The sequence below is a fragment of the Phascolarctos cinereus genome, unplaced genomic scaffold, assembly GCF_003287225.1.
Source record: "Phascolarctos cinereus isolate Bilbo 61053 unplaced genomic scaffold, phaCin_HiC Scaffold_3;HRSCAF=262, whole genome shotgun sequence".
Classification (NCBI taxonomy): Eukaryota; Metazoa; Chordata; class Mammalia; order Diprotodontia; family Phascolarctidae; genus Phascolarctos; species Phascolarctos cinereus.
In genome coordinates, this window is record NW_027555736.1 from 257,385,929 (window position 1) to 257,398,826 (window position 12,898).

Here is a 12,898-nt window from a genome sequence, read left to right on the forward strand (position 1 = left end):
CTCATTTGTTGATTGTTTATAGAAGTTGGAGAGGACTAGATGGGGTGGGCAGGGGTACAACTTTTAGAATATTATATATCTATATTTAAAACTTGAATATGTTGATCCAGAGAAATCTTGCTCTGTTAACATCTCCACTGTCCAAAGGACTGTGCAGAAGTATACTCTGCCATCTAATAAGATTTTTATTGTAGGCTTTAAAAGTACACAGTTCACAATATCAAAGAGACTGTTAAGCTTAGGAAAAATCTGTCTAAGCCTTTCCTTAAGGTGAGAAAATGTGGACAATTCAACAACTTGTATCTATGCTGTAGATGTACTAACAGCATAAATAGAAGTTTAAAGAAATCCTAGGTAACGATTCTATGGCTTTATAAAATAAAACTGACATACATATCCTCTGAAGTGTGTTCACCAAGAGAAAGCATAGGGTATTTTCTAAAGAACTGTAGGCTTTCATGCTGCTGGTATATTTCTTTTGGTCCAGCCCAACACAGATTTTATATAATCCCTTAAGAATTATGGTAAGTGCAGATGACGCATCCATATGTAACAGCCACAAACACAGGACAGTTACTTTTGAAGATGCACAAAAACATTCTTCAGGAAAATGATACTAAGTGCTAATAAGAGAAAGGCTAAGAAATCCAAGGTCCCTGGGGGAAATGAATGCCATAGATTTCCTACTTTCCTGGGAGACCTAGATGCAGCACTAAGATAAAACATTATCCCCATTATCGCATGTCTAGGCCAGTAGCCTGAGACCAAACAAACTGGGGTGCTGAGAGTGAGAAAAGGAGAGAAAACAACTTAGCAAAATACCTATCTAGAGGCGAACAGATCCATTGTAGGTAGTGTGTATGCTCCATTTTAGGTTGTTTAACTAACAAAAGCCACAAGGTAATAACAGTGCTTTTTAACCAAACATAGGGAAGTGAGTTCTACAGGAAAAACTGCATGACCTGTGAGGTGTAAAGAAAGTAGGATTGAAGGCTGCTTGTAGGGTTTGGATGTTAACAGTCCAACAACGGGGACGCAGAAGCATGATGTAAAAATCACAGCTGGCTCAGTTACTGCTCACCAAAGTAATGCTGAGACTTAAGAACAGAAACATCCCTTTTCTTTTGGTAACTAAATCATAATACACATATTTAAAAGCATTTTTAAAAAAATCTGCCACTAAAAATATGTTTCTTTATGAGGCTGGAGGTTTTATTGAAAAGAAGGAGTTGGTGGAAACTCTAAAGGATAGCAGCAAGCCTGTTGACCACCAAGCACTGGCAGCAGCTTCCTGGCAGCAGAAGGAACAGGGGTGGTTTGGATTGGGAGTGGCGTTGTTCCTGAGTCTCTTGCCCTGGGGAGTTTCTCCAGGTAGGAGCACTAAGTCAGTTCCATCTTGACTGTGAGTCACCCTGGGCAATTCTAACTCAATTTGTTATCTGGGAGCCTCTTTTTCTTCTACCTTCTACCCCCTTTGAGATGTAGTGAGCTGAGTGGTTCCCAGTTTGTGCAGGCCAGATGTAACCTATAACTTGATGCAAGCGACTTACTCTTTTATACTATTACTATTTGAGAAATCTTCAGATCTTGTTTTCCCTATGGATAGGATGGTGGAGAGCAAGAAAATATTTCCTGTTTCTGAAGTTCTGGGTAGAAAGGAACCATTTGTGGAAACCTCAAGTTGCATATCTTTTTTTTTTTCTTCAGTGTTTTCCCTTTCCCACAAAACAAAAAAAAATCCTAAATGAGATTCTCAAATCTTAATCTTGTCCTTACTTTCTCCCCCCAAATCTTCCCTCAAACATGTTTAATGTTAATAAGCAGTGCAGTTACTCTGCTCTCCAGCTTGGGAATTGTTCCAATTAATTTTTAGGTTACAAGTACATTCATACTTAAGACTGTTTTTTTCTTTGTGTTTTTAAGGGTATGTCCCTTGTAGTAAACTGAAATATTAATAGAAAAGTAATTCATAAAACATTCCAGCAAAGCAGTCAATCATCTGCAGGTTAGGAAGCAGAGGGATTTTCAGTCAGCAAACAGGCAGCACTTGACAGTTCCAGTGAGAATGACCATCCCTCACTTTTTTGTTGCTTGTTCACCTTCTTTCAGGAATCTAGAAATTGAACTTGGAGTGTCCAAAGATGCAGATAGGGAAATGCTTGACATGGGAAGACCACTGTGCCGCCAACTGAAAGAATTTGACGTCATTCCATTCCACTCCATCAATGAGAACTAGACAGAGAGGGAAACAAGAACTCAGGTCTTCAGAAGCATATGCCAAACCAAATTCCCTGCTCTGGTAAACTTCTGAGGTAACATCTCTGGTCCATACCATTCTAACTGTAAAACAATAAGATTGGCTTTTTTAGTTTTCCAGTTCATTTTCATAATCTGCTACTCCAGGTCAGACATGAATGAAGAGGGACTCTGAGGGGCATAATACAAGATAAAAAGTTAAGATTTTGTTAGTTTTTCAGCTCAACTGTCTACCCAGGATTATATCAAGTACTTTTATTATTCTGGGGATCACGTAATTATGTAGCATTTAAAACAATCCCAAGTTAACTGATTTGCTAGGGATTTTCAGAATGTTCTTCTTTCTATGGCTAACAGTTCTTTAAAAAAAAAATTATCATCACACATTTTTCCCATTGCAGATGAAAATGTAATATAATGGTAGGTTTAATTTTTTCTACTAGGTAATGCATCAAGAAAACAGACAGATAATATATAAATGGTATGTTTGATTTTTATCTATTAGGTGATATGTCAAGAGAAAAGATAAGAATATACTATGTACAGCCTTAAAAGAAGTATTATCACCTGGAATATGATTAAAAGATCACCTTAGTCTCAGTTTAACTACTGGCTCCACTGACTTCCTTCAATGCCATTTTATGGCACGGAGGGCACCCTGTGCTCTTAGAGACCATGTCAGAGAAATGTAAGCTTTGGCAGGTCCTACCAAGTTGGAAAGGTTTTGAACTGAGATGTAGTGAAATATTTATTTGTTTGCCATTCAAGGACCAATTCAAATTCAGAGAAGTTCACCAGCTGTAGGCTGGCCACTACGTAAGGATTTTTTTATGATCACCTAAAATAAGTCACAGGGAAGGGCTGTGATCTAAGCTGGAAGAATCTTCAAGTACCAATTCCAATGAAATAGTAGTTCTTTCAAAAAACTGAAGTACTGAGGAAGATACAAGGATAGTAAGAATGCTTACAATTGCAAAGTGTGTTAGGAACTTATGAATGTTTTGGAAACACAGATCTTTCTGGAAGTTTGTGCAAGTTTTTATTAGGAAATAATTCAGCACTTACCCCGTAGCATGTTCTGCTGATGCTTTGCAGTGCAAATCAACCTACTAATTCCTTCAATACATTGACTCTTAGACTCAATTTCCTTGTCTTTTGTTTTCTTAGGCAAAAACATCACTAGGAAAAACAAAGCAAATTTTATCTTGTGCGTCAATTAAATATTTAAATTCTGATGCTCAAATCTGTATGTGAGAAACTGTGGGTAGGTGTTGAAAAGAGACAAGGTACATTCCTTTTCATTACTAAAAAATAAATCATAGCAATACTCAAAATTATTTAATTTGCAGCAGAAAATAAAATGGTGCCAATTTATAATAGGAATTTATATTATGTACTTCATCCTTGTTATGGTCTGGAAAAAAGCTGTTTTGGATGGCCTAGTCTTTCTGTCCGAAAATGTTCTAGACATATCTCTTCTTTTACCTGGTGCCTTCTCCTTCCTGTCCTGTGTCTTCTTTGGAACTCTCTGTATCTTGATCTACTACATCTAGAAGTCTCCAAGCTAGAAACTGAGTTTAATAGATGATTTACAGCTCCTTGCCTATGATCTCAAAGGTGGGAAGTAAACAAGACTCGCCTATAAAACACGTGAACTGGCCTAATGTTAGACCTAGAGCACAGCGAATAACGTCTTCTTGCCATACCCTAAAGTTCACAAAGCCTGAGGCTACCTGGCAATACCCTCACTTGCATCCATTCCCTTCTATTCTCTGTCTTGCTTTCATAGTCCAGTTCCCAGTGTACTGGGTCAGTGGGCTGACCTAGTTTTAAGGTATCAGTTGCTGCCCTAGTTTGGGGGATGGGGGAGGTGTGTGGATCCTGTATTAGGACAGCATATTGTCCTAGTACCTTTCTCTAACCTGCCTAACCTTCAATTCTCCCTTATGTATATCCAATTGAGTCATGTGGCCTCCACTCAAACATAAAGACCTATTACTTTTTTTTAAATATAAATTTATTTTTAGTTTTCAACATTTACTTCTACAAGATTTTGAATTCCAAATTTTCACCCCATCTTGCCCCGCCCCCCACCCCAAGATGGCATGCATTCTGAATACCCCTTCCCCTAGTCTGCCCTCCCTTCTATCTCTCTCCCCTCTTCTCTTATCCCCTTCCCCTTCTATTTTCCTGTGGGGCAGGACAGATTTCTGTACTTCATTTCCTGTATTTCTTATTTTCCAGTTGCATGTGGCAACATTTTTTTTTTAAACACATGTTTTTAAAACTTTGGGTTCCAAATTTTCTCCCTTCCTCCCACCCCACCCACCCTCATTGAAAAGGCAAGCAACTCAATACAGGCCATATATGTGCAGTTATGCACAACACATCCATAGTAGACATGTAGTGAAAAACTAACTCTATTTCCTTTAATCCTATCCTGCCCCCACCATTTATTCTAGTCTTTCTTTTGACCCTGACCCTCCTCAGAAGTACTTCCTTCTGATTACCGCATTCCCAATCTGCCCTTCTCTCTATCATCCCCCTGCTCTCTTGTCCCCTTCCTCCCCTATTTTCCTGTAGGGTAAGACATATTTCCATACCCAATTGAGTGTGTATGTTATTCCCTCCTTAAGCCAAATCCTACGTGAATAAGATTCCCTCATTTCCTCTCACCTTCCCCTCATTCCCCTTCACTGTGAGAACCTCTTCTTGTCTGTTTTATGTGAGATAGTGTACCCCATTTTACCTCTCCCTTTCTCCTTCTCCTATTATAATCCTCTCTCACCCCTTAATTTTATTCTCCAGATATCACCCCTTCATCTTCAACTCACTCTGGGCCATCTATCTATCTATCTATCTATCTATCTATCTATCTATCTATCTATCTATCTATCTATCTATCCATACATATAATTTTTCCCCTCCCACTACCCTAATACTGACAAAGGTCTCATGAGTTATAAATATCATCTTTCCATGCAGGAATGTAAACAGTTCAGTCTTAATAAGTCTCTTATGATTTCTCTTTCCTGTTTACCTCTTCATGTTCCACTTGAGTCCTGTATTTGAAAGTCAAATTTTCTATTCAGCTCTGGTCTTTTCATCAGGAATGCTTGAAAGTCCTCTATTTCACTGAATGACCATTTTTCCCCCTGAAGGATTATACTCAGTTTTGCTGGGTAGGTGATTCTTGGTTGTAACCCTATTTCCTTTGCCCTCTGGAATATTATATTCCATGCCCTGTGGTCCCTTAATGTAGAAGCTGCTAAATCTTGTGTTATCCTGATTGTGTTTCCACCATACTTGAATTGTTTCTTTCTGGCTGCTTGCAATATTTTCTCCTTGACCTGGGAACTCTGGAATTTGACTACAATATTCCTAGGAGTTTTACTGTGGGGATCTCTTTCAGGGGGAGATCAGTGGATTCTTTCCATTTCTATTTTGCCCTCTGGTTCTAATATATCTGGGCAGTTTTCCTTGATAATTTCTTGAGAGATGACGTCTAGGCTCTTTTTTTGATCATGGCTTTCAGATAGTCCAATAATTTTCAAATTCTCTCTCCTGGATCTATTTTCCAGGTCAGTTGTTTTTCCAATTGTTTTCTAATTTTTCATTCTTTTGGATTTGTTCTACTGTGTCGTGATTTCTCATAAAGTCACTATCTTCCAATTGCTCTATTCTAATTTTTAAGGAAATATTTTCTTCAGTAAGCTTTTGGACTTTTTCACATGGCCAATTTTTCTTTTTAGGGCATTCTTCTCCTCATTGGCTTTTTGGACCTCTTTTGCCATTTGGGTTAGGCTATTTTTTAAGGTGTTATTTTCTTCAGTATTTTTTTGGGTCTCCTTTAGCAAGCTGTTGACTTGTTTTTCATGATTTTCGTGTATCACTTTCATTTCTCTTTCCAGTTTTTCCTCTACTTCCCTTCCTTGCTTCTCAAAATCCCTTTTGAGCTCTTCCAAGGCCTGGAATGAATTCATATTTTTCTTGGAGGCTTTGGATGTGGGAGCTTCGACTTTGTTGTCTTCTTCTGATTGTATGTTTTAATCTTCTTTTTCACCAAAGTAAGATAATATAGTCTGACTCTTTTTGCAAGGTTTGCTCATGATCCCAGCCAACTACTTGAGTCTTAAACTTTTTGGTAAGGTAAAAGTTTGCTTCCAATGTAGAGAATGTACTGTCCCAAGCTTTGGAGGTTTGTATAGCTGTTTTCAGAGATACTTGTATGGACCTGTAAATTTTCAGTTCTTCCAAGGTGGTATGATAAGGGTCGAGGTGTTTAATCTTTTCCTGGCCTGTGCTCTGGTTTTTGAGTGACCAGCCACAAGCAGTGTTTTCTCTCTGGGAACTGTGAGGAGGGTTTCCTCTTCACTGCCACTAGAAGCTCCACTGCACATGCGCTTCTCCTCACCCCAGGACAGCTACCCAGAACTGTGACCCAGATCCAAGCAGAGGCAAAGCAAGAGATTCCTTCAGCCCTGGCAAAGAGATCCCTGCAGTCCCCCTCTGATCAGCCACTTGATTCCCCCTCAGTCAGTGGGCTGGAAGCTCAGGACGCAGCCATCGCCCTGGCGCCCGCGCTCTGTGCTCTGGAACTGGCTCTGACCTAGCTCTTCTCTCACAACAAAAACAGACTTTTCCCACTGACCTTCTAAGTTGTCTTTGGCATTCACGGATTGAGGAGTCTGGAAACTGCCACAGCTGCCTGTGATTTGTTCCTCTGAGGACTGCTCCAGGTTCGCTGTGGCCTGCGCGCCCATGCTGAACTGGGCTTCTCTCCCCGCCTGGCGCAATATGCCTTTCCGATCAACCATCCAGGCTGTCTTGGGCTGGAAATTTATTTCACTCTGTCTTTTTATGGGTTCTGCTGCTTTAGAATTTGTTTAGAGCCATTTTTTTATGGGTATTTGGAGGGGTTTGAGGGAGAGCTCAAGCAAGTCACTGCTTTCACTCTGCCATCTTGGCTCTGCCCCATAAGACCTATTACTTTCAACAACGAATGGCTCATCTAATTCTTTGAAGACCCTCTAGTCTTAGCAATAGTCTGCAAGGACCTCAAATAGGTCAGTGAGCTTGCCCAATCAGTGAGACCATATGCCTAATCTTAGACAATTTACTGCTACTTCAGGGAGATTGGGTAAAAAAGTATAGATGATTTAAAAGAACCCATCCCTACTACCAGAATACTACACTAGTTCATGTTCCATCAACAGCATCATCTTTGTCTTTAAAAGTTCAGCATGGGGGGGGCAGAGCCAAGATGGCGGAGTGAAAGCACTGACTTGCTTAAGCTCTCCCCCAAACCCCTCCAAATACTCATAAAAAATGGCTCTAAACAAATTCTGAAGCAGCAGAACCCACAAATAGAGTGAAACAAATTTCCAGCCCAAGACAACCTCGATGATTGATGAGAAAGGTGCATCGCGCTGGGCTGGGAGCGCACGCGCAGGCTGCAGCAAACTTGGAGCAGGCCTCAGAGGACTGAACTGTGGGCAGCTGTGGTGGTTTCCAGACTTCTCAATCCACAATCACCAGGCACAACTTAGAAGGTCAGTGGGAAAAGTCTGTTTCTGCAGTCCTCAGAGAGGAAGGTGGGGTTTCAGCTGCATCCCCCAAGGTGTGGCCCGGGGTGGGGGGTGGGGGGGCAGCTGCTTCTTGAGCTTCTGGCCCACAGACTGAGGGGGAATCCAGTGGCTGATCAGAGAGGGATTGCAGGGATCTCTTTGCCAGTGCTGAGGCAGGAATCTCTTGCTTTGCCTGTGTTTGGATCTGGGTCACAGTTCTGGGCAGTGGTGCTGGGGTGAGGAGGAGCGCTGGCTTGGAGGAGCTTGTAGTGGCTGTGGAGAGGAAACCCTCCTCACAGTTACAGGACAGAAAGGAGTACTTGTGGTCACAGGCCAGGAAAGGAGTAAATACCTCACCCCTTATCATACCACCTTGGAAGAACTGCAAATTTACAGGTCCATACAAGTATCTCTGAAAACAGGTATACAAACCCCTGAAGCTTGGGACAGTACAATCTCCACATTGGAAGCAGACTCTTACCTTAACAAAGAGTTTACAACTCAAGTAATTGGCCAGGATCATTAGCAAGCAGCGCAAAAAGAGTTAGACTATATTATCTTACTTTGGAGAAACAGAAGATCAAAATATACAACTAGAAGACAACAAAGTCAAAGCTCCTACATCCACAGCCTGGAAGAAAAATATCAATCAGTCTCAGGCCTTGGAAGAGCTCAAAAGGGATTTTGAGAAGCAAGTAAGGGAAGTAGAGGAAATACTGGGAAGAGAAATGAGAGTGATGCAAGAAAATCATGAAAAACAAATCAATAGCTTGTTAAAGGAGACCCAAAAAAATACTGAAGAAAATAACACCTTAAAAAACAGCCTAACCCAAATGGCAAAAGAGGTCCAAAAAGCCAATGAAGAGAAAAATGCCCTAAAAAGAAAAATTGGCCAAATGGAAAAGGAAGTCCAAAAGATTACTGAAGAAAATACTTCCTTAAAAATTAGAATAGAGCAATTGAAAGATAGTGACTTTATGAGAAATCAAGACACTGTAAAACAAATCCAAAGAATGAAAAATTAGAAAACAATGTGAACTATTTCATTGGAAAAACAACTGACATGGAAAATAGATCCAGGAGAAAGAATTTAAAAATTACTGGACTATCTGAAAGCCTAAAAGCCAAAAAAAGGGCCTAGACATCATCTTTCAAGAAATTATCAAGGAAAACTGCCCTCATATAGTAGAACCAGAGGGCAAAATAGAAATTGAAAGAATCCACTGATCTCCTCCTGAAAGAGATTCCCAAAGGAAAACTCCTAAGAATATTATAGCCAAATTCCAGAGTTCCCAGGTCAAGGAGAAAATATCACAAGCTGCCAGAAGGAAACAATTCAAGTACTGTGGAAACACAATCAGGATAACACAAGATTTAGAAGCTTCTACATTAAAGGAACACAGGGCGTGGAATATAATATTCCAGAGGGCAAAGGAGATAGGATTACAACCAAGAATCACCTACCCAGCAAAACTGAGTATAATCCTTCAAGGGGAACAAATGGACATTCAGTGAAATAGAGGACTTTCAAGCATTCTTGATGAAAAGACCAGAGCTGAATAGAAAATTTGACTTTCAAATACAGGACTCAAATGGAACATGAAGAGGTAAACAGGAAAGAGAAATCATAAGAAACTTATTAAGATTGAACTGTTTACATTCCTGCATGGAAAGATGATATTTATAACTCATGAGACGTTTGTCAGTAGTAGAGTAGTTGAAGCAAAAAAATTATATGTATGTATATATAGCTAGATAGATAGAAGGCACAGGGTGAGTTGAAGATGAAGGGGTGATATCTGGAGAATAAAATTAAGGGATGAGAGAGGATGATACTCGGAGAAGAAGAAAGGGAGAGGTAGGATGGGGTAAATTATCTCACAAAAAAAAAATGAAGCCTCTTACAGTGGAGGGGAAACAGGGGAAGGTGAGAAGGAATGAGGCAATCTTATTCTCATAGGATTTGGCTCAAGGAGGGAATAACATACACATTCAATTGGGTATGGAAATCTGTCTTACCCTACAGGAAAATAAGGGGAGAAGGGGACAAGAGAGCAGGGGGATGATAGAGAGGAGGGCAGATTGGGAAAGGGGGGTAATCAGAAGGAAATATTTCTGAGGAGGGACAGGGTCAAAAAAAGAATAGAATAAATGGGAGGGCAGGATAGGGTCAAGGGAAATAGAGTTAGTTTTTTACAACATGTCTACTATGGAAGTGTTTTGCCTAACTGCACATGTATAACCTATATTGAGTTGTTTGCCTTCTCAATGAGGGTGGATGGGGAGGGAGGAAAAGAGAAAATTTGAAACACTAAAGTTTTGAAAACATATGTTTATAAAAAGTGTTTTCACATGCTACTGGGAAATAAGAAATACAGGAGATGTGGTATAGAAGTCTATCCTGCCCTACAGGAAAATAAAAGGGGAAGGGGATAAGAGAAGGGGGGAGAGGTAGAAGAGAGGACAGACTAGGGGAAGGGATATTCAGAATGCATGCCATCTTGGGGTGGAGGGAGGGGTGAGATGGGGCGAAAATTTGGAACTCAAAAACTTGTGGATGTGAATGTTGAAAACTAAAAATAAATAAATTTATATTTAAAAAAAATAAAAGTTCAGCATGTTATAGGATATAAGCTTCTACAGCATGGGTTATAAACCTTTTTTGTGTCATAGACCCCTTTGGCAGTCAGGTGAAGTCTATGGACCCCATTTCAGAATGTTTCCTTTCCTTTCCTTTCTTTCTTTTTTTTTAAATCGTAAAGGAAAATACTAAATTTCAGTTAGAGGTTAGTGAAAATGAAGATGTAAATTCACAGGCTCTTTGAAATTTATTCATGCAACCCTCAGGGGTCCATGGAGCTCTGCGCTATGGGGCTAAAGACTGGACTGATTGACAAAACCTTGGCTACTAGACAGTAGATACGGACAATTCAGACGTACTCATGTAGTTCTTTATACAGATGAAATGAGTTCTGATTCCTTCTTTTATAAAAGTGCTACTTCTTTGTCTCTCGATAAATGGTTGCTTTTGTTTATTTTAACTCTGTACTTTATTGTACAAAACAGTACAGATAGCAGTATTACCTGTAAAACATTATATTCCAGTAGAAAGTAAGATCCTTGAGGGTAGTGTCCAATTCCTAGCACAGTACTTTGCTTGTGGCAGACAATTAATAAATGTCTTTTGAATTGAATTCTTTTAACTTCCACTAGTTTTCAAAACTTATGTTTTATTTTTTCATCAATCAAAATCCACCTTCTTTCTCTCCTACCCCAACCCCAAACTGAGAACAAAAGAAAAACAAAACTAGCATAACAAACATATATAGTCGAGCAAAACAAATTTCCACATTGGTCACGTGATACATATGTAGAATTAAATGTATATATAATACACACACACACACACACATACACACACACACACACACACACACACACACACACACACACATATCTAATGTAGCTCTCATCATTCTGCACTGAGCCCTTCACTTCTCTATTGGCAGACAGCATATTCCATCATCAGTGATTTGGAAAATTGTTTGGCTAGTACAGTGACCACAGTTCCTGATTCTTTCAGAGTTGCTGGTCTTTACCATGTTGTTGTCATTGCATAAATTGTTCTTGCATCAGTTCATATGTCTTTCCAGGTTTCTTTGAAACTATCCCCTTCATCATTTCTTAGAGCAAAATAGTATTCTATTACATTTACATACTGTAACTTGAAGAACCATTCCCCAGTTTATGGCACCCCTCAAAATTCCCATTTTTTGCCATTTCAAAAAAAGCAGCTAAATGTGTATTTTACAAATTCTATTTTTTTCAATCAGCAAAAATTTACTTTCATCTCCACACTCCACTGACTTAAATAATAAAGAAAAACAACCCCAATTACCAACGTGTAAAATCTGTAAAAACATATTTCCACATTGTCCATGTCAAAAAAAAATTATATCATTCTGCATTTGGTCCTCCACCTACAAATATTTTTGTACATCCTTTGTATGTTGTACATTCTTACCCTTCCTCTAATTTCCTCTTCTTCCTTCTCCCCCCTTTTCTCTTATTTCCCTGTTAAGTGATGTGTACAGCATGTACACACATGCGTATGTGCCTATTCTTCCCTCCTCTAACCAGCTCAGATGAGAGTAAGGTTCAAGTGTCAGCTGCTTCTCTCACTCCCTCCTCCTTGCTGGTACAGATGTCTACTTGTGCACCCAAATTACGGGAAATAATTTTCCCCTAATCTTCCTTTCCCTTTTCCCTGTCTTCCTCCCTATCCCTTATGTATAACCTCTTCCCCTCTCTTTCCATTTTTTTCAAGACATAAGGGAGAAGGACATAAGAATTTATATGGCTTCCACTACATACCAGGCATTGTGCTAAGCACTTCTTAATATCTCATTTGAGCGTCACAACAACTTTGTGAGGTAGATACTACTGCTATTCTCATTTTACATTTGAGGGAACTGAGGCAAAGAGAGGATTTGCCCAGGATCACACAAATAGTAAATATCTGAGGCCAGGTTTGGACTCAGGTCTTAGTGATTATGTGTCCAGCTTCCTATCCACTATACCACCTAGTCTCCTCTATATCTGACAGAATCACTCCCAGACCTTGTCTTATTAGACTCTCTCTTGACCCTTGATTAGGGTTCAGAGGGGATATATGCATCGTATCCCCATATTAGAATTAATTTATCCTTGTTTAGTCCTTTGTCATTGCTCACCTATGTTTAGCTTTTCACTCTTAACTCCTGTGTTTGAACCTTAAAGTCTACACAGTTCTGGTCTTTTCATCAGGAATGCTTAGAAGTACTCTATTTCATTAAAGACCTATTTTTTTCCCCTGTGTAATTATACTCAATTTTGCTGTTAGTTATTTTTGGCTATAAGCCTATATCCCTTGCCTTCTGAAATATTACATTCGAAGATCTCTGCTGCTTTAAAGTAGAGGTTGCTAAATTGTGTATGATCCTGACTGTGGCTCCTTGGTATCTGAATTTTCTTTCTGGCTGCTCGCAATACTTTTTCTTTAATGAATTTTGGCTAGCATGTTCCTGGAAGTTGTG

General features: G+C 39.5%; 1 protein-coding gene across 4 annotated transcripts in view; it reads right to left on the bottom strand.

Moving 5' to 3' along the window:
* Positions 1 to 1,186: 1,186 nt before the first annotated feature.
* PACS2 (phosphofurin acidic cluster sorting protein 2) overlaps positions 1,187 to 12,898 on the bottom strand; it is a 330,978-nt gene continuing 319,266 nt past the window's right edge. For all 4 annotated transcript variants that reach the window (XM_020974848.2, XM_078151576.1, XM_020974846.2 and 1 more), the window contains 2 exons: positions 3,322 to 3,435; positions 1,187 to 2,232 (listed from right to left, as the gene is read on the bottom strand). In XM_020974848.2, coding sequence (XP_020830507.1) covers positions 2,114 to 2,232; positions 3,322 to 3,435 — 233 coding nt within the window. In that variant the 3' untranslated portion in view covers positions 1,187 to 2,113. The remainder of the gene's footprint in view (positions 2,233 to 3,321; positions 3,436 to 12,898) is intronic.